The 21,392-nt window shown below is 42.5% G+C and overlaps 1 protein-coding gene across 3 annotated transcripts in view; it reads left to right on the top strand.

The window, feature by feature from the left end:
• Positions 1 to 19,760, top strand: part of znf711 (zinc finger protein 711) — a 68,598-nt gene extending 48,838 nt beyond the window's left edge. For 2 of the 3 annotated variants that reach the window (XM_072505225.1, XM_072505227.1), the window contains 4 exons: positions 10,341 to 10,484; positions 12,900 to 13,037; positions 16,132 to 16,275; positions 17,389 to 19,760. In XM_072505225.1, the coding sequence (XP_072361326.1) occupies positions 10,341 to 10,484; positions 12,900 to 13,037; positions 16,132 to 16,275; positions 17,389 to 18,566 (1,604 nt within the window). In that variant the 3' untranslated portion in view covers positions 18,567 to 19,760. The remainder of the gene's footprint in view (positions 1 to 10,340; positions 10,485 to 12,899; positions 13,038 to 16,131; positions 16,276 to 17,388) is intronic. The other variant, XM_072505226.1, reaches the window with a different exon arrangement.
• The last annotated feature ends 1,632 nt before the right edge of the window (positions 19,761 to 21,392 follow it).

Here is a 21,392-nt window from a genome sequence, read left to right as displayed (position 1 = left end):
ATCTACCAGGAACTCATCCAAAATGCACAAAAGAATTGACAGCACAAAATATAAAAATGTTTCCATTTCCCCAAATTTTCCACAGATTAACCATAATCCCTGCAATGTCACATACATGACTTTAGCATTCTAGTTGTATAGCATTCTAGTTGTATATCTTCTTCAGTGCTGAGGAAAAGACCATATAGACCAACAAAGTTATAAAACACTTTGTAGTAAACTGCTAATGCTAAAAATGGATCCACAGAATAACTGACGATAGTTGTTCAGTTTTGCTGCCTGAATCAATCAGAAAAATATCCTCTGAAACCCATTTTGGTACCTCCTAATAATGTCGGTTTCCTATCTGAGACAACACTGTAAAGTAAATGAGACTAAAGAAAAGATTTCACTTGAGCGATAGTCAAAGCCATGTATATGCTCAATTTGCAGTTACTGAACACATTGGTCCTGATAATTGTGGAGGGGGAGGCGAGGGGCATGTTTGAAAGGGAAACCCAAAATCCTCGGAAGGTGAGGTTTAATGACAGAACTTCATTACATTTTAAATTCCATTTCCCACAGGCTGGCTGCCCGTCTGGTGGGAAACTGAGCTGGCAGGTTACAGTTGTTTTGTGAAGGCCAGGAAGAATCCGGCGCAACGGTTGCACATCCACGGCCCGTGGACCCGAGGATTCCCCCTCTGATGCATCCTGTGTCTCCATCTCGGCGTCAGAGTCTGCTGCCTCCGTCATGACAGCGTCTCGATCTCCATTCAGTTCTGTAACGACCTGCGCAGGTTTCAAGTGAGGCACCAGTGGAAGATTGAGAGGACTACCATCCCTGGTCTCTGCGGCTGTAGAAATGAGCTCCGGGGGCGGGGAATCTTTTGAGGGGATAGTCTTCTGGACCAAACGTGGTCTAGATGTTTGCGCTGGAGACGGCCCTGGGCTTGCACCTGGTAAGATATAGGGCCCGTTTTGTGAAGGATTACACCAGGAACCCACTGGGCACCACCAGCAAAATTCCGAACGGACACTGGGTCCCGGGCGCAAACTGCCGAATCAGCTGATGCCAAGAAAATCCCTGTCCCTGCAGTTCTTGTGTGCGGCGTACTTTTGCGGCAATGTCCGGGAAAACCATACTAAGGCGGGTGCGAAGTCTCCGGCCCATTAGGAGTTTTGCGGGAGCTACCCCAGTCACCGCATTTGGGGGGGGGGGGGGGGGGGGTCCTATAGGTAAACAAAGAGCGAGCCAGTCTCGTGTCCATTGATCCGGAAGACTGCTTCTTTAGGCCTCTTTTGAATGTCTGCACTGCGCGATCTGCCAACCCATTTGAAGCCGGATGGTACGGGGCAGTGCGGATATGGCGTATGCCGTTCATCTTCGTGAACCTCGCAAACTCCTCACTCGTGAATGGAGTGCCGTTATCCGAGACCAGCACCTCGGGGAGGCCATGCGTACTAAACGACAAACTCATCTTTTCAATTGTTGCGCAGGACGTTGTCCCTTGCATCTTATGCACCTCTAGCCATTTAGACTGGGCGTCAATTAATAGAAGGAACATGGATCCTTGAAAAGGGCCTGCGAAATCTGCATGCAAGCATTCCCAAGGCTGCCCTGGCCATTCCCAGTGATGTAGGGGCGCGGCCGGCAGAAGCTTCTGATGCTCCTGGCAAATGGAGCAGTTTTGGGCCACTTCTCAATGTCGGTGTCGAGGCCTGGCCACCAGACATAACTCCGGGCCAACATTTTCATCTTGGTCACGCCCGGATGCCCATTGTGCAAGTCTGATAATATCAGCTCCTGGCCTTTTTCCGGGACAATCACACGCGTCCCCTACAAGAGGATGCCATCTTCCACGCTGAACTCTGACAGCTTGGAGGAAAATGCCCGCAACTCGCCTGGGAGCTGTCTATGCTGCCCACCATACAGGACTATGTGCCGAACCTTTGACAAGACTGGCTCCGTCTGGGTCCACTCACGGATCTGTGATGCCGTGACAGGCAAGGTGCCCATAAAATTTAGGGTTGCAACCACCTCACCGGTCGTGGGGGTCGACATGGGGCCGGTCGATAAAGGCAATCGGCTCAGTGCGTCGGCAGTTGCTATCTGCGCTCCTGGTTTGTGCTCCAGAGAATACTCGTATGCAGCAAGCAACAAAGCCCAGCGCTGGATCCGTGCGGAAGCAATGGGCGGTATTGGCTTATCCTCTCTGAAAAGTCCCAGCAGAGGCTTATGATCAGTCACGATGGTGAAATGGCGGCCATACACTTACTGGTGGAAGCATTTCACCGCAAAAACCACTGCCAGGCCCTCCTTCTCGATCTGCGCGTACTTTTTCTCCGCTGCAGTCAATGTGCGGGAGGCGAAAGCTATCGGTCGCTCGGTCCCGTTCTCCATCTTGTGGGACAGGACGGCCCCAATACCATATGGGGATGCATCACATGTGACGAGCAAAGGCTTTCCAGGATCATAGTGGGTTAGTAACCCAGACAACGACAATTGTTGCTTTACCCGCCGGAAAGCGGTTTCTTGCGGCTGACCCCAAACCCAGGTGTGATTTTTCTTTAGCAGAAGGTGCAAAGGGGCCAGCGTAGTTGCCAGATTGGGGAGGAACTTCCCGTAATAATTTACGAGACCGAGAAAAGAACGAAGATGCGAAGTGTCAGTCGGGGCAGGGGCCTGTTGAATTGCACGCACCTTCTCTGCGACGGGATGCAAACCTTCGCGGTCCACCCAATAACCTAGGTAGACTACTTACTTTGCCTGAAATACGCCCTTTGTGCGACGTAAACGGACTCCAGCCTCCGAAAAGCGTCTAAGGACAGCCTCCAGATTTTCCAAATGTTCCTGCTCCGACGTCCCTGTAATCAAAACGTCATCTATGTAGACAGCAACAGGTGGTAAACCTCTCAAAATGCCCTCCATAACACGTTGAAAAATTGCGCAGGCAGAGGATACTCCAAAGGGCAACCGTGTGTATTAATCGTTACATATGGTCGGGAGGCAGAGTCCAGCTCCAACTGCAGGTAGGTATGACTCATATCTAATTTTGTGAACGAGAGTCTACCTGCAAGCTTCGCATAGAGATCCTCTATGCGAGGCATTGGATATCGGTCGAGTCGGGAAGCCGTATTCACTAAGTTTATAGTCGCCACACAAGCGAACTGTGGCATCTGGCTTCATTACAGGTACAATTGGTGCTGCCCAGTCAGCAAAACGGACGGGCCTGATAATACCCAAACTCTCCAAATGAGTGAGCTCCCCTTCTATCCTCGAGCAAGACGTAAGGCACCGGGCTCGCCCGGAAATAGCGCGGCGTGGCTCCTTGATAGACTTGGATACGGGCTACGGCCCCTTTTATTTTCCCCAAACCAGGCTGGAATACATCTGGGTATCGTCCTAGCACCTCAGTCAACCCTTCAGAAGCTGTTTGGAGGATGTGCTGCCATTGCAACCGCAAATGGCACAACCAGTCCTGACCCAACAGGCTGGGCCCATGGCCACGCACCACGATAAGTGGGAAACGCCCCTCCTGGTGTCCATAAACAACAGGGGTCATTGTAGTTCCTGCAATGTCCAGTGGTACCCCCAAGTAGGTGGCCAACCTGGCCTGTGAGTCAGTTAATGCAAGGGTCTGTATACCCTGCTTGATGCGGTCGACTGTCCTCTCGGCAATCACGGAGACCGCTGCGCCTGTGTCCAACTCCATCTCAAGCGGGTGACCATTGACCCGTACTGTCACCTTAATGGGGGCCACACGGGGAGCTGCCACACAATGCAGCTGCAGGCAGTCGTCCTCCGTCTCCACGTCCTCAGGAGTAGTCGCCACAGGTTCATCCACATGGAAGTTACGGCCCCTGGGCTGGTCCCAGTTTCAGTCGGAACGACGGCGCCTCTGGCGCCCCCAGGACCACCGTCCACGACAGGGTCAGCGCCTACAAGTCTGACACAGACATGGCTCCTCATCCATTGGTTCTGGAGAAGGCTCCCTTCGGGGAGGAATGTCCGACGGCCACTGGTGTCGGTCCGGACGTTGCCTCGCCCAAGGTACCGCAGGAGTAGCGGGGGGACGTTTTCGGACGGAAGGGGTTGCGCCCCAAGGCATGCACTTCCATTCCCTGTAGCTCCTGCACTCCTCGTTCTGCGCTCTCTCGGGACAATACTATTTGAATGGCCTGTTGAAAAGTCAATGTTGGCTCAGCTAACAACTTTCTCTGGGTTGCCACATTGTTAATACCGCAAACCAAACGGTCACGTAACATTTCTGACAAGGTCTCACCATAGTCACAGTACTCCACAATCCTGCGTAGCCTGGATAGGAAATCGGCAAGGGATTCTCCAGGGGTCCTCTCAGCAGTATTAAACCGGTAACGCTGGACTATCGTGGACAGGGTTGGGTTAAAATGTTGCCCCACTATATTCACAAGTTCATCAAACGTTTTGGGGTCCAGCGCAGCTGGGTACATAAGGCTCCTAATCACCCCAAACGTATGCGGCCCGCAGGCGGTGAGCAATATGACCACCTGACACTCGTTTTCGGTGATATTGTTTGCCCGGAAATAGTAACGCATCCGTTGTGTGTACTGGTTCCAGCTTTCCAGCGCAGCATCAAAAACTTCCAAACGTCCATACAGAGGCATGGTATCATAGAAAACAACTTCCAACCTGTATCCAACAAAAATCCAGGGAGGTGACTTCAGCAGTGTAGACAGCTATTCACTTTAACCTTCGTCGCCAGTTTTGTGAGGGCCACGAAGAATCCAGCACAAGTTTTAAGGATACAAAGTAATAACATTTATTTACAATGACATCTCCAAAACAGCAGCAGCAACAACTTCCCTTGCTGCACACTCCTTCCTGCCAGTTGCTAAACTGGCCAGCTTTATTTATACTAGGAGTTTACTAATGGTTTCTCCGCCCCCCTCATTGGGGAAGCTCATACTCCCACAGGATTGTGGGATTGTCATTAGTCCCCAGCCAATGGTAAGTAGGCAGGTTATAACAAGTTGGGTCGTTGATCTCAGCCTCTGGCAGGTTGGAAAAGTTAAAGATGACTCAACACTGCAAGGCATAAGGGGTTTTGCAAAGATTGGGGGCTTAAGGGAAGGTTAATGGGGTGGGGGTGGGGGTGGGGCAGGAATTGCAGGGCATTAGCCTGAGTCTGGTAGAGGGAGTTGGCTGATCATAGCAGAAAGTAGAAGCACACTTCCTGGCTGTATAAGGTTAAGCAAAGCTGATGAAGCCACTGTTGCTACCTCCATTTAGATGAGTTTTCCGTGCTCTGAGAAACCCAGAAGGCCAGTGTTAAATTCAAACCAACCTCTCAGCTGCACTATGGGAGCCTGATTTCAATATTATAAGAAACTATTCCGCCTCGAGAATGCGATAAAACACAGCATGCAACCCACTGCTATAAAAGTGACATGTATCTATTATGCAAGTTAAAATGTTTAACCGCCATGTTTTAGGTAGGGTGCTTTAAATTGCCTTCCCATAGAGTATGGTACGGTGCTTTCATTCCACAGACTGTTCACAAGGTAAGTACCAATAACACCGTGACCTGGATTTTGCATTCAGCAGTGAACAAATGTCATTTGCAGTTGCCCACAGAATTTACATTGTGATTTGCAGTAATCAATTGAAATGGTGCAGCACCCTCTACAGGAGATCTGGGACTTATGTGAACAGGCCAAGCATCCGTGTTTCTGTTCAGCTAATCCAATTGAAAAATCCTTACTGAGACATGCAGACTCTAAACCAGGCAACACAAGTTGGAATCTTTATTGCATTGTAAAATCGCACATAAAAAGTGACTTAAAGAGTGACGAGATGCGAGACAAAAATCGTGTTTTTTTTTTAATTATTTGTATTTTTAATCTCCCAATATTAATTGAAAACTGAATGAGTGAGGCTCCACACATGGAAAAGCAACTTAAGGTTGTAGTAATTAAGACTTATGCGGATGAAAATCCATTTCCATTTGAGTGGAGAGGCTCTAAATCTTTTGGAATATATACTAGGCATATACAATTTCATACCTGTCATTTGTTTGAATACTGAGACTCTCAGCAAGGTGGCAAAACGTGTGGGGGAGCAGGATAATTCAAACAGCAATTCCCTGATTTCCATGTATAATTTGAATGCAGGCACTGGAAGTTGCAGTCTGATTTACTTCACAAAAAAAATGAAAGCTGATAGCCTCATCGTTATTCTTGCCTTGTCCAAAATCTGTGTCCTTATCTGCACCCGCAGATCGACCGCCTCAGCTTTCAGACAGTCAGATCTAGTAATAGATATCAATTATATTCTCAATGTAAACTTGGAAATTCTTCTGGTCATCTATAAGAACCTTGCTAGGCCTAAGAACCCTTGTTCATATGCTAGTAGTTATCTTTTGCTATGTAGTTTCAGGACTTCAGAAATGAACCTGTTGGTACAATGCACATCTTAATCTGTACCATAGGTGATGTACCATTTACTATGCTTCATGATAGTTATGCAAAGGCGATTTATGTTCTGATGAAGGTCAGAATGAAACGATATTTTGTTTTCCATAACGTTCGCATAGATGTATTTTTGATTAACTTAAGAGTGCAGAGTACTTAGTTTCTTCAGTGTATGCAGAAACACTTAAACCTGATTAGAGTTAAGTGTTTGCAGGGAAAATTAACTTTGAATTAGATGTAGAATGTTAAAAATGTTTTGTTACATTCTTTGTTGGGATGTTCACTTAGTTGAGGGATATTTAGGCTTGGTGTTTCTACTGTCCTTCCTCAGTTTTGTGTGTTGACAACAGAAAATTAGATGTCAATCAATTGTGATGGATTTTCTTAGTAATGGAACACAATGTTGTGAATGTCCCCTCGCTGCCTCTTAGTTCTGATATGAAACACAGCCTTTCTGAATTTTCATTTGGAGTGATGCCTTCTTAATTATGGAAATTCAAACACGTTAACTACTCATCATGTGTCCCTATCATTGTTCAAAGACCAGAGATGCTGACAACAATTATCAGGCTTTATTTATCAGTAATAATAATAATAATCATTATTGTCACACGTAATGAAGTTATTGTGAAAAGCCCCTAGTCGCCACATTCCGGCGCCTGTTCGTGGAGGCTAGTACGGGAATTGAACCCGCGCTGCTGGCATTGTTCTGCATTGCAAGCCAGCTATTTAGCCCAGTGTGCTAAACCAGTAATAGTATAAAACGAAACCAACCTCATGCAACTTAAGCTATCCTCTCTCCTCTAGACCATTTGTGAATTACTTTTTCGTAATATAATTCAGAGTGGTAGTTAAAAATTCATTTGACAGTGTAGAACAGTAATATTTTATGACAATGTGGGATTGAGCCTTGTATGATGTATTTATCACATTTCATTTGGTTGAAAATTGTTATTGCCTTAAACCCTTTTTTTAAAAAGTAAATTAAATTTGCATTCTGGGTAACCTAAGATAAACTTATACAGACAAATATCCTTGATCAGAACAACTGTCGATGGTGAGAACATATCGAGCGGTTGTCACAAGTAGTAGTCTTGTAATGAACTGTGACAGTTTCTTGCAGAGAAGGACAATTTTGGCCTGTGTACTAGTAGAATATGAAGGATAAATTAAAACAAAGCATATTGGGCGCGATTCTCCACTCCCACGCCGGTTGGGAGAATCGCCTGGGTCGCCAAAATTTCCCGCGATGCCGGTCCGACGTCCTCCCGCGATTCTCCCAAGCGGCGGGAACGGCCCCGTCGAGTTCCGCACTGCGCAGGCTGGAGAATCGCCCGAGACACCCAAAATGGCGATTCTCCGCCACCCCCGCTATTCTCAGGCCCGGATGGGCCGAGCGGCCAGGCCAAAACGGCGGGTTCCCCCCGGCGCCGTCCACACCTGGTCGCTGCCGGCGGGAACGCTGGGGGAGGCGGCCAGCAGGGGGGGGGGGGATCCTGCACCGGGGGGGCCCTCAAATGGGGTCTGGCCCGCGATCGGTGCCCACCTATCGTCGGGCCCTCCTCTCTGAAGGAGGACCTCCTTTCTTCCGCAGCACCACAAGATCCGTCTGACGGCAACCACGCATGCGCGGGTTGGGGCCGGCCAACCCGCGCATGTGCGGGTGACGCCAATTATGCGGCGCCGGCCGTGTCATGTATGCGGCGCCGCCTTTACGTGCCGACAAGGCCTGGCGCGTGTAAATGACGCAGCCCCGCTCCTAGCCCATTATCGGGCCCTGAATTGGTCGGGAGAGGGGCCGTTTTGCGCCGTCGTGAACCTCGACGGCGTTCACAACGGCGTGGGCACTTCGGCGCGGGAGTGGAGAATCCCGCCCATTATATTTCAACATGTGTGATCCGTCTTTAGCAGCCCTACCAAAGAAAAATAACATTGCACTACTTTCCGTTATTTGACTTGCTCCACTAACATGCTGTGCTGAAGCTTAAATAATTAATGACATTATGTTATTCTGAATCTTGTGCCAGTGTATTGATTCTGATGGGCAGATTTTTTATTTATGGTTGCCTGACAAGTAGCCCTTAAACCAAATGTGGGTCCCGCATCTACTGAAATTAAAATTGAGCTGCTCCACAGCAGCTTTGTGCACACACTAGAACCTTAGGAACAAAAATGCATAATTTGGAACTGAAAGAATGGCTGCCAGGTTTTTCAGTCGATCAAATGGCTCATTTTCTGAATCTAAGCAAATACATGGGCAAGAGCAGCATAGAGTGTCGTGAATAGTGTTATTACAGCGAACAGATCAGTCCGAGGGGGAGTTATTGAGGAGTCTTGTAGCTGTGGGACAGAAGCTGTTCCTATGTCTGGATGTGTGGGTCTAGCGGAGATCCGGCGGCGGGTGTGGGATGTCGGTGGAGTTGTGTCAGGTCATCGGGTCCGGTCCTTGAGGTTCGGACGATCCTCAAATCTGTAAGAAAACATAGAAGAACATTATTAGTAATTATATAAGTGGAAAATAGTTTTAGATGTTTAGTGTTAGGAGATAAAAGAAAAGAGTCTGGGGGAGAGAGCTTGAAGAGAGTCACCATGCTCCGGCGCCATCTTGGATCAAATCACGATTCTCTTAAGGTTAAGGTGCAGGTTCAGTCAGCAGCTAGGAAGACAAATGCAATGTTAGCATTTATGTTGCGAGAGATAGAATACAAGAGCAGGGATGCACTTCTGAGGCTGTATAAGGCTCTGGTCAGACCCCAATTGGAGTATTTTGAGCAGTTTTGGGCTCCGTAACTGGTCTGATTAGTAAGTTTGGGGACGACACTAATCCGGACAAATGTGAGGTAATACATTTTGGAAGGTCTAATACAGGTAGGGAATATACTGTGAATGGTGTAATCCTCAAGAGTATTGACAATCCGAGAGATCTAGGTGTACAGGTCCACAGGTCACTGAAAGGGGCAACACAGGTGGAGAAGGTAGTCAAGAAGGCACACGGCATGCTTGCCTTCATTGGCCGGGGCATTGAGTATAAAAATTGTCAAATCATGTTGCAACTGTATAGAACCTTAGTTAGGCCACACTTGGAGTATAGTGTTCAATTCTGGTTGTCACACTACCAGAAGGATGTAGAGGCTTTAGAGAGGGTGCAGAAGAGATTTACCAGGATGTTGCCTGGTATGGAGGGCATTAGCTATGAGGAGAGGTTGAATAAACTTGGTTTGTTCTCACTGGAACGAAGGAGGTTGAGGGGCGACCTGATAGAGGTCTACAAAATGATGAGGGGCATAGAGTGGATAGTCAGAGACTTTTTCCCAGGGTAGAGGGGTCAATTACTAGGGTGCATAGGTTTAAGGTGCGAGGGGCAAGGTTTAGAGGAGATGTACGAGGCAAGTCTTTTACACAGAGGGTAGTGGGTGCATGGAATGCGATGCCGGAGGAGGTGGTGGAAGCAGGAACGATAGTGACGTTTAAGGGGCATCTTGACAAATACATGAATAGGATGGGAATAGAGGGATACGGACCCCGGAAGTGTACAAGATTTTAGTTTAGACGGGCAGCATGGTCGGCGCAGGCGTGGAGGGCAGAAGGGCCTGTTCCTGTGCTGTACTTTTCTTTGTTCTTTAAGCGATGCTGACAACAGAGCAAATTAAAGGGAAAAACGGAATTCAGTGGATGCTGGAAATCTGAAATAAAAACAGAAAATGCTAGAAAAAGAGATTCAGCAGGTTAGGCAGCATCTGCGTAGAGAGAGCAAGTGTTATCATTTCGGGTCCACGACCTTCACCAGAAAAGTTACTCTGTTTTCCTTTCTCTACGCCGATGTTGCCGAACCTGCTGAGTTGTTTTTTTTACAATTAAAGGAGATTGATTTTATTTTTCTTAAATTTCTGATTGTTTTCTTGTTTGAAGGTGAAACTGAAGTTATTACAGAGAATGATTATCAAAATGGCCATACCATAACTGGAGTGCTTGAACAAGGGAATGTTGGTAGAATGCCTCGGGAAAAGATGGTTTACATGGCAGTCAAAGATCCATCTCAGGAAGATGACATTAGTAAGAAATTCTATGTACGGTTTCTTTTTTAAGTGCTCATTTAAAGGCAAACTTTATCTTAATTAGAAATAATGAATTTAGCTGTTACTTAGAATTCTAGAGCAAGCGTTGTATTACTGTTAGATAACCGCTTATTTGAGTCATTTCTCAGAAAGAAGTGACATTTGCTCTTTCATGGAACATTGTAAACCTATTACCTGAGTCTTTTGTCCAGCCTGAGACTTTAATGTTTACTGACTTGCTGTATTTTTTTTAAGAGTTAGAAGAAATAACTTTTTAACTAAAAAAAATTGTAATGTGACTGTACATGTAACAAAATAAATTGAAATAGGATAGAAGAATGTACTAGTTGGGGAAAGTGTCTACATTTTCAATATAGTTCACTTTTATGGTACACCATCAAGCTAAAATGGCTGACTTGCTGTGTCACTTGATTAATTTCAATTTAGTACAAGTATTTAAGAATGAAAATGTAAAAAACCAAATTGACATTTTGGAAAAGATCTTTTGTCAAATTTGATATAACTATCTGCTTTGGATTGCGATAGATTTCTAAACCATATTTTTAAGTGGACCTCCTGTATAAGTTATATGGATTTCTCTAAGAAATATCAAATTTTCTTGCACTTTATAAAGCAGTTTGTGTAAACTAATCATCACAGTTGGGTTAATTTGGCACTGATATGACTTTTTCTGGGGGTAAAAGAAATTGTGAATGCTGGAAATTCAGTGCAATTGTGTTAATCCTGAAAAAAATAATGATGTTTCAGGCAGACACCCTTCATCAGAATTGATACAGGGCAGATAACTTTAATGGATAGACAACAATAAAAAAGGGAGTTGGGAGAGCACAGTAAATTATTTTAAAGAGACCGAAATGGGCTTAAACGTCTAGAACAGATTTTAAAATTTGGGGGGAAAGTTTGACATTTTGCATGACACGTAATCTCAATTAGTTACTCAACTACTTTAGATTATCATAGAATTTACAGTGCAGAAGGAGGCCATTCGGCCCATCGAGTCTGCACCGGCTCCCGGAAAGAGCACCCTACCCAAGGTGAACACCTCCACCCAATACTACCCAATACTAAGGGCAATTTTGGACACTAAGGGCAATTTATCACGGCCAATCCACCTAACCTGCACATCTTTGGACTGTGGGAGGAAACCGGAGCACCCGAAGGAAACCCACGCACACACTGGGAGGATGTGCAGACTCCACACAGACAGTGGCCCAAGCCGGAATCGAACCTGGGACCCTGGAGCTGTGAAGCAATTGTGCTATCCACAATGCTACCGTGCTGCCCTAGTCATATTCTTCCCTACACTTGTCCTTTCCTCTCCCTTTATATTGGTCAATCCTTATGCAGAACTCTGTACCCTGTGTGTACCATTTATAACAAATGGGTAGTGTGTTTTATCGTTTTTTGGGTCCTCTTTAATTTCAGAAAATAGACTATTGCATAATAGCATACTTGTATTAGTTGAAGAATTGGGTTATGCTGAATTTGAGAGAACAACACAACAGGACTGAGTGTAAGATATATTGCATTAATGACAAAGGCACAATAACTTGTATTTTTCAGAGTAAGTTTCTGGCAACTTAATTGATGTAAATGTATGGTTACATTACCACCCGGAAAAGGCATCTGTGATACATATTTCTTAAATATTAAATTTGAGTTGGGGGAATTGATGTGTACAGTGCACTTTAACAATATTCCTTTAAACACCTACAATGGTGTCAAGTACTTCAATGTAACCTAGATCTTTCCCTATATACCCTGACTGCATTTATTAAAGCTACAGCCAGCATATTGTCTTCCAGTGCTCACCAATGTGCTTTCCGTTGATGCATTTTTATTTATTCCTGTCATGGGATGTGGGCATTGCTGGGCCGGTATCTATTGCCCATCCCTAATTACCCATGAACGGAGTGGCGTGCTCGGCCAATTTAGAGGGGTAGTTTAAAAGTCAACCACATTGCTATGGGTTTGGAGTCACATGTGGACTAGACCATGTAAGGATGGCAGATTTCCTTCCCTAAAGGACATTAGTGAATGAACCCAGATTTTTTAACGACAATCAACAATGGTTTCATGGTCATCATTAGACTGTTAATTCCAGATTTTATTGAATTCAAACTTCATGATCTGCTGTATTGGATTCAAGTCCGTGTTCCCAGACCATTACCCTGGGCCTCTGGATGACTAGTCCATTGAAAATACCACTGCGCCACCACTTCTCCTGTAAATTAAATTTGCCTGTTTTAAATTTTACAATTGTGCTAGATTTTAAGGGAGCAATATGTAATCTTCATCTAATTCGGTAGGTTTGCTCATTTTTCAATTAGCTTTTTAAAAATTGGAAACCCTTAATCACTTTTGACTGAAGTACTATTTATGTGTTATTCAGGCTGTGCTGATATTGCTGATGAAGTTTACATGGAGGTCATTGTTGGAGATGAGGAGGCAACAACGGTGCATGAAACACAGATTGAGGATTCCAGCATCAGTAAAGCCTTTGTACCTGTTGCATGGGCTGCTGCATATGGTAAGAAATAGACAGGCTTTATGACTCAAAATGACATTTTTTCACGATCAGGATTAAACCTTTTATTTGATGCATATCCAGGCATTTTAAAAGTATCTAGATAAGTGGTATTGGGGAGTCTATTCCACGCATTAATAGATGGTTCACCAGAGTACCAATGAATGGCTAGTATTATAACTTTACGTAGCGGAGACATACATGTTGAGATAACTATAGATCAGTCAACTTAACATCAGTGGTAAGTAAATCCCTACAAAACGAGAAAATATAAAAGTATTTTGGGACCAAAGAGCTAATAATGAAGTGTCAGCACAGATTTCAAAAGGGAAAATCTTGCTTAACCAACTCATTGAATTATTTGAGGAGATGGAAGAAACAAATAATAGACAAGGGTAATGAATAGATGTTAATTTCTTTAGGTTTTCAAAAGTACTTCAATAAGACACCACATAAACTGATCAATACAGTCAGAATATGTGGAGTGAAGAGATAAAGAGTAGGTTGGATAGCTAGCTGTCTGCGAGACTGAAATCAGAGAATAGATGTGGAGGACAGCTATTCAGAGTGGCCGCAGTTGTAAAGTGGGGTCCCAAAAGGATCAATGCTGGGTCCACTGCTTATAACTTATGAGGATTTAGACTTTTGTGATTACACCAAATATGGATAATTAATATTGAAGATCGAACAAATTAAATGAAGACATTAATAAACTTGCACAGTATACATATAATTGATAAATTTGTTTCAACACAAATTGTAAGATAATACAATTTAGTTTCTTGATAGTAGTATTGCTGGTAAAAAATACATGCTGTCAAATCTTTTCATCTTGCACTCAAAAGGACAAATTCACAAGAATACCAAATCTCAAAGGAAACAGCAATTTGTACTGCATAAGAGGGTTCTGATTGGTTGGCAAGTGGACCAAATGGTGAAGGCACTGCCATGGAGGATGCACCATGGGAACAGTTAACTGTCAAGCATTTGTTTAAATTCAAATCAGGCAGGTCAACTCTGGTCAAGACATTGCCATGGGAAATAGAACCAAATATTGGCTGTCCCCAAGCTTCTGTTCAGTTGAAATAGATAAGTTCACGCATTGTGTCTTTTTCACTTTTCTGTACAAATTGTTGTTCCCTTTAAGATTTGTTATTCTTGTGAATCTTGCCTGATGAGTGCAAGACAAAAAGCTTTGACAGCGTCTCTGTTTTACAGTAATATATTTTGGTAAGAAAAATAAGGAGGTTGCATATTATTGGGTGGCTTGGTAGCACAGTGGTTAGCACTGTTGCTTCACAGCTCCAGGGTTCCAGGATCGATCCCCGGCTTGGCTCACTGTCTGTGCGGAGTCTGCACATTCTCCCCATGTCTGCGTGGGTTTCCTCCGGGTGCTCCGGTTTCCTTCCACAGTCCAAAATATGCAGGTTAGGTGGATTGGCTGCTAAAAAAAATTGCCCTTAGTGTCCAAAATGGTTAGGTGTGGTTACTGGGTTGTGGGAATAGGATGGAGGTGTGGGCTTAAGTGGGGTGCTCTTTCCAAGGGCCGGTGCAGACTCGATGGGCCGAATGGCCTCCTGCATTGTAAATTCTATGATTACTTGGGGAAATAATTTAAACGGGAATAGAGAAGCAAAGAGAAATGGGAGTACAAATACACAACTAAAAGTATTAACAGAGGTTAATAAGGCTATTTAAAAAAATAAAGTAAACAACATTTATGGTTTATTTCTAGAGGGATAGAATTGAAAAGTAGAGAAATTACACCAAACTTGTATGGAACCTTGGTTAGACCATGCATAGAGTACTGTTTTCAATTTAGTGCACCATAGTATGTAAAGAATACCTGGAGAGGGTGCAAAAAACTATTTGCAAGAATGATACCCGAAATATGAAGTTATGTATACCTATCAAAGAATGATCAGGCTGGATTTCAGGGGAGAAAAATAGAGATTGTTAAAATATGATCAGTGGCCACCTTCTGTATGTTCTATGTATTATCCTGATGTTTCAGAAATAAAATCCTGAGCAGGATGGCTTATCCTGAGAACACGCACGAACGGACTCAAAAACAGCTTCTTCCCCACTGTCACCAGACTCCTAAATGCATACTCCTGTATGCTTCATCCGATGCCAGTGCTTATGTAGTTACATTATATATGTTGTGTTGCCCTATTATGTATTTTCTTTTATTTCCTTTTCATGTATTTAATGATCTGTTGAGCTGCTCGCGGAAAAATACTTTTCACTGTACCTCGGTACACGTGACAATAAATAAATCCAATCCAATCTGAGCTTGCTGACTTCATTTGAGGCAGTTAGAATTATCTGACTTGACCAAAACAGATATTGGGAAACTTTGAATGTCCTGTTCAACCCCAAGCTAAGTTTTTAAATCCCACTTCCTATCCATTGTCAAAGTTGCCTATTACCACTCACGTCAATAATGCTGAAACTCTGATCCATGCTTTTGTCACCCTATCCGGTTTATTTCAGCGTGGAAAATAGGAATGAGTACATGAGGAAAGTTAGAAGCCATTTGGAGGGGGAAATAATCTGAGTAAATGTTTGAACCATTTTCTCCATAGTTGGTGAAACATTGGAGAAACAAGCATTTTGTTGCGTGAGGAGTTAAGTATGAAGAAATTATTTTTATACTTTTGTTAACATTTTTTTTAAAGTTATGCTTAAACCAGATTTGAAAGTTACATGTGTAGAATTGTTCTGAAATCCATGAGGACAAAGTAAATTTTTTTGTGAATTTTTGCAATATAATTGCTAGATTACTACTATGTTCCTTACAGCCACTTTTCTAACCATAGTGCCAATGTTTGGATCTGGTTAGCCTCATCTTTGTCTTTGGTCCCAGTCATTTCTTGGCTCAATTCACAGAATTTCTTCAAACATAAAGACTGAATTCCTCAAACTTAGCTTTTGCAAGGAAATGGGAGCACTTCTAGAAATAAAAAGAAATCTTTGATCCTAATATATATTTTGCATTGCAAAATGTTTGAATATATAAGACACCGCAAGGGAAACTTTTATTGATATTAGTCATGCAAGTTATGTTTTTAAAAATTGTATTGTTTTCCTCAAGGTAATAATTTTGAAGCAAAGATAGAAAATAAGAATGGCACTTCGAGTCAGTTCCTACAAATAAGTGATAGCACAAGCACTACCAGAGCGCTAAAGCAAAAAGCAAGAAAGAAGAGGAGGGGTGAAGGCAGACAGTGGCATACAGGTAAGTACATCTACTCATTGGCAATCAGGAGTTCTTTTGTGGCATGAGAAACAATTGTTTGAGGGAGTGAAATTTCTCTCTTCAAATTTCAATGAGCGAGAATGTTTCAAAGCACATTTTCAAAAACCAATATTTACTCATCAGACTTTTAAAAAAAATCTCTTTATTCTCCTCATTTTCCACATTTTCATCAAATCAACAACAAAAGAAAACAAACAAAAAAACAAATGCAGTAACAATCCCCCAAGCAGCATTCCCTTCAATATGCAAACCCAAACATCATCTGTACATTCCAAATAAAAAACAAAAGAAAGTTAAACAATATACTCAAAACCAACAATAACCCCACCCCCCAATATTCGATGCAACCAATTCTTGGAAGTGCATGATAAACAGTCCCCATGAATAGTTGAACCCTTCACCCCCATCAGCTCAAATGTCACCTTCTCGAGAGTCAAAAAATCCAGTAGATCCCCCTACCAAGCCGTGATATTCATCCGACTTAACGCAGTTTATTAAAGAGAACATACGTAAATCGATCCTGATGCCCACTATCCTGTGTGCAGCTCAGGAATTGCACTGAGTGCAAATGTGTCTCACTGGGAAAAATTAAGATGTTGGTTGTCATTAAACATTAGGTGCCTAAGCATGATACAGTTGGCATTATCCAGAAGGCATTTCACCCTTTCTTGTATGGTATACAAGCATTGTGCCCAGCTTGAAGCCTTTTATTTTGACTTATCCAGCTGTGAAAAATATTGACATTTCTTGCCAGCAACATTTCCATCATCAGACCTTTCTCAATGACCTCGGCAGACACTGAGGCTTTGACTGAGATCCACCTTTTGGGTTTGAGGGGATGCTTTCTCTTTTATGCAGTAAAATGAGAGGTAATCACAAGGTATGTGCGTAAGGGAGACCATCAGCCAACCTATTTAAAAGTCAGATTTATTTTCAAAGATTTATTTAAAATTCAAATTTAAAGATCCTAGATTCCTAGCTAGTTCAGTCTACCTTTTGTTTTTCAAACAACAAGAATAAAGTAAGTTATATTTTTAACATAAAATATGAATTCGAAGGAAGTTTATTCAATTTCTTTTTCTTGTTTTGAAGCTGTCATCATAGGTCCTGATGGACAGCCTATAACCGTATATCCATGTCACATCTGTGGGAAGAAGTTTAAATCCAGGGGTTTCTTGAAAAGGCACATGAAGAACCATCCTGAGCAGAGCACTAAGAAGAAGTATCAGTGCACAGATTGTGACTATACAACAAATAAAAAAGCAAGTTTTCATAATCATCTAGAGAGTCACAAGCTCATTAACAAAGGAGAGAAAACATATGAGTATAACGAGTTTGGAAAAAGATTCATTCAGGCAGGAGCACTGACTGCTCACAAACTTGTCACTCGGGAAAAAGAAACCAAAATGCATAAATGTAAATTTTGTGATTATGAGACCGCTGAACAGGGTCTTCTCAATCGCCATCTCTTGGCAGTGCACAGCAAGAATTTCCCGCACATCTGTGTGGAGTGCGGGAAGGGATTCCGTCATCCATCAGAACTCAAGAAACATATGCGAACTCACACAGGGGAAAAACCATACCACTGTCAGTACTGTGAATACAGATCTGCTGATGCTTCTAATCTGAAGACCCATGTGAAAACTAAGCACAGTAATGAGCTGCCATACAAATGTGACCACTGTCCTCAAACATTTTTGGATGACAAAGATCTGCAAAAGCATGCCACTTTATTTCAGGCACATAGGACCCATCAGTGCCCACATTGTGACCACAGAAGCTCTAACTCTAGTGACCTTAAACGCCATATAATATCTGTACACACCAAGGAATTTCCACACAAATGTGAGGTGTGTGATAAAGGATTTCATCGTCCTTCAGAGCTGAAGAAACATATGTCAACCCACAAGGGAAAAAAGCTTCATCAGTGCAGGCACTGTGATTTCAAAATTGCAGATCCTTTTATACTTAGCCGCCATATTCTTTCAGTCCACACCAAGGACCTTCCTTTTAAATGCAAAAGGTGCAAGAGAGAGTTTCGACAGCAGAGTGAGCTTAAAAAGCACATGAAGACACACAGTGGAAAGAAAGTTTACCAGTGTGAATATTGTGAATATAGCACTACTGATGCTTCAGGTTTCAAACGTCATGTAATATCTATTCACACAAAGGACTACCCTCACCGATGCGAGTTTTGCAAAAAGGGTTTCCGTAGACCATCAGAAAAGAACCAGCATATAATGCGGCATCATAAAGAGGCTATAATGTGACATACAGGAAAATGTTTTACACAATGTAATAACACAGTTAATTGGCACGGCTCGTGAACTGTTTCTCCTGGTCTCAACTTGAATGTTGTTTCTCAACCTACCTTTCATTCTTTGTATTATAAGTTTTTAAAAGGTATGACAGTTGGGCAGAGGAGTCAATTGTACAAATGTTTTGGTTTCTTTACAAAATCTGACTAGTAGTATTCTGGGGTTGCCATAATTGTGAAGCCATTCAGTAAGTTCTCTGTCTTAACAGTTTCAGGTGACTTGAATTTAATTCACATGCAGTTGCAAAATATTGTATTCTACAGCTCTGCTATAAAACCCACAATTAGACCCTTCCAAATTGTTTCCATTGTATGGTTAATCCTGGGGAATATCTGATTCATGGAACAGATTTTTAAAATTCTGTTTTTAACTTTTTTAAATCAAAAATAAACCCCAATAAATAATGATTTGTAACAAATAGCCTAGCAGGTACAGACCGCTTTCCAAAAAGCTTCATGAAAAGAGTGGTTCAATGGATGAAATGTAACTTATTTTGATTCACTCCTTACAGTTGCTACAGGTTGTTACAGACTTACAATTTCACACTAAAGCAAGTGTAGCTCTATATAACCAGCGTGAATTAGTACCACACTGCTGAGAATTGGACTGCTTTTTATTACGGGGCATGTGATTCTGAGCATCCCTTTTCAAATACATTTGATCTGCAAGTTACTTAACATGGGAGTACTTTATGAATCAAGCAATTTGGTTCAGGGCTATTTAATGGATACAGATCTTGTTTTGACATTGTTATGCATATAATGTATAAGAAGTGGTATGATGGATATAGTTTTTTAGCTGGTTACTGCTCACACATTAAATGGTTGTTCACTTTGTGAATTTTTAACTTTATTCATTGTGTTGTGGTAGTTTTTGTGTTTTTTCAAATGTTGTTAATTTTTGTTTTGCACCAGCTGAGAACCAGTTGCTCGAGAATTCAAAATGTTCTATTTCCAAAACTCAGAATGTTAATTTAGCAATGCCTCTTAGATTTAAAGAAAAACACTTGTGTTTCATGTGGCTGTAAAGGTTGTACACTCTGTAAAATAAGAGATCTTTTGTCACTGTTCTGTGGGATTACTATTTCTAAATGTTCTTAATGTGATGAGTATATCAATAAAACTGCATCTGTTGCACTGAAAGTTATTTCTTGGTCAATTCCACGTGTCCAGGCAGCCGAATCACATTGTGGTTTTGACAAATACTTTCCAAACAGTTTTATTGCCTTACTGTAAATTTATTTAGTTCCTGTTGGCTGCATTGAAAATGTAATTCAATTTAAATTTGTATGAAGTAAGTAATGTTGGAATACATGTTCCTGCACAGATAAAATTGATAGATTTTTAAACAGATGTTCATTTATGCTGATCCCCATTCTAGCTAATTCCATCCCCATGTACCAAATCTCTCCGTCCGATCACCCAGAAGAGAGAAAAAAATTGTAAATTTGCAAGCTCTGTTAAAATTATACTCTGCCCTTTTATGATTAGACAATCCCTGGGTTTGGGTTGAGGGCATAATTGTGAATCCATCAATTACTATCCAGTACCATTTCCTCATTTTTCTGTAATGCTGTCTGCTACCTTTTTGGTAGGATTGTTAAATATAGGTTGTTTTTTTAATGCCTCCTTTGGAACCCTGTTCTATAGGTCAATGCCGCTCTTGGAACAGTGGAACTGTCACCCCCGCTTCTCAGTTTGTGGGCGGCCCCCAAGTCTAAATGCTGGAAAAATGCAGCAGGTCTGGCAGCATCTATGAAGAGAGAAACAGAGCTCACATTTCGAGCCTGTTTGATTTCTTCAGAGCAGAATTATATAACCCTATTATAAATGGTCCTACTTTTGTCATATGTGGTACAGGCAATGTAGTCCATAAATCCATTCGCCGTAAGAATAAAATACGTACCAATTTTTCTCCCTCTTTTAACCAGCATAAATAATATTGCTTGTTCGTATTGTTCATGGGGCAGCACAGTGGTTAGCACTGTGGCTTCACAGCACCAGGGTCCCAGGTTCGATTCCCGGCTGGGCCACTGCCTGTGCAGAGTCTGCACGTTCTCCCCGTGTCCGCGTGGCTTTTCTCCTGGTGCTCTGGTTTCCTACCACTAGTCCCAAAAGACGCGCTGTTAGGTAATTTGGACATTCTGAATACTCCCTCTTCGGGTGTACCCGAACAGGCGTTGAATGTGACGACTAGGGGCTTTTCACAGTAACTTAATTGCAGTGTTAATGTAAGCCTACTTGTGACAATAAAGATTATTATTATTATAAATGCACCTAGGCTTGTAATGGGATATGTATCTATTGAAGATAATTCGCTAATCTCAGAAGCTCATTCCCAATTTAACAAAATTCATCTGCAATCTTTAACCCTCTTCACAGCTCCTCAGTGCTACACAATTTGGTGTCATCGGCAAATTTAGTTAGTGCCATCAAAGCCCACCTTTCAATCATGAATGCATACCCTGAACAGAAGAGTACATAAACATTGAAAACACACCCATTGAGAAGCCACCACCCATTCAAAACTTTACTTTGTTTTTGGTCCGGTAGTCAGTTTGTTACCCATCTTCCTATTTCAACCCCACAGCACAAATCTAATTTTCTGAGAGGCACCTTTTTTGACAATTCGATTCAATAATGTTTACTAGTTCTTCTTGATTCACCACTATTGACAGTTCTTTAAAAAGCTGGATCAAATTTGTCAAACAAGTCTTCTGTTCTCCAAAATTGTGTTGGCTATCCCTAGCACGTCTACATGTTTATTTATGATACCCCT

This window comes from Scyliorhinus torazame, chromosome 5, assembly GCF_047496885.1.
Source record: "Scyliorhinus torazame isolate Kashiwa2021f chromosome 5, sScyTor2.1, whole genome shotgun sequence".
Taxonomy (NCBI): Eukaryota; Metazoa; Chordata; class Chondrichthyes; order Carcharhiniformes; family Scyliorhinidae; genus Scyliorhinus; species Scyliorhinus torazame.
The sequence above is the reverse complement of the archived record's forward strand: the minus strand, read 5'-3'. Positions and strand labels throughout refer to the sequence as shown.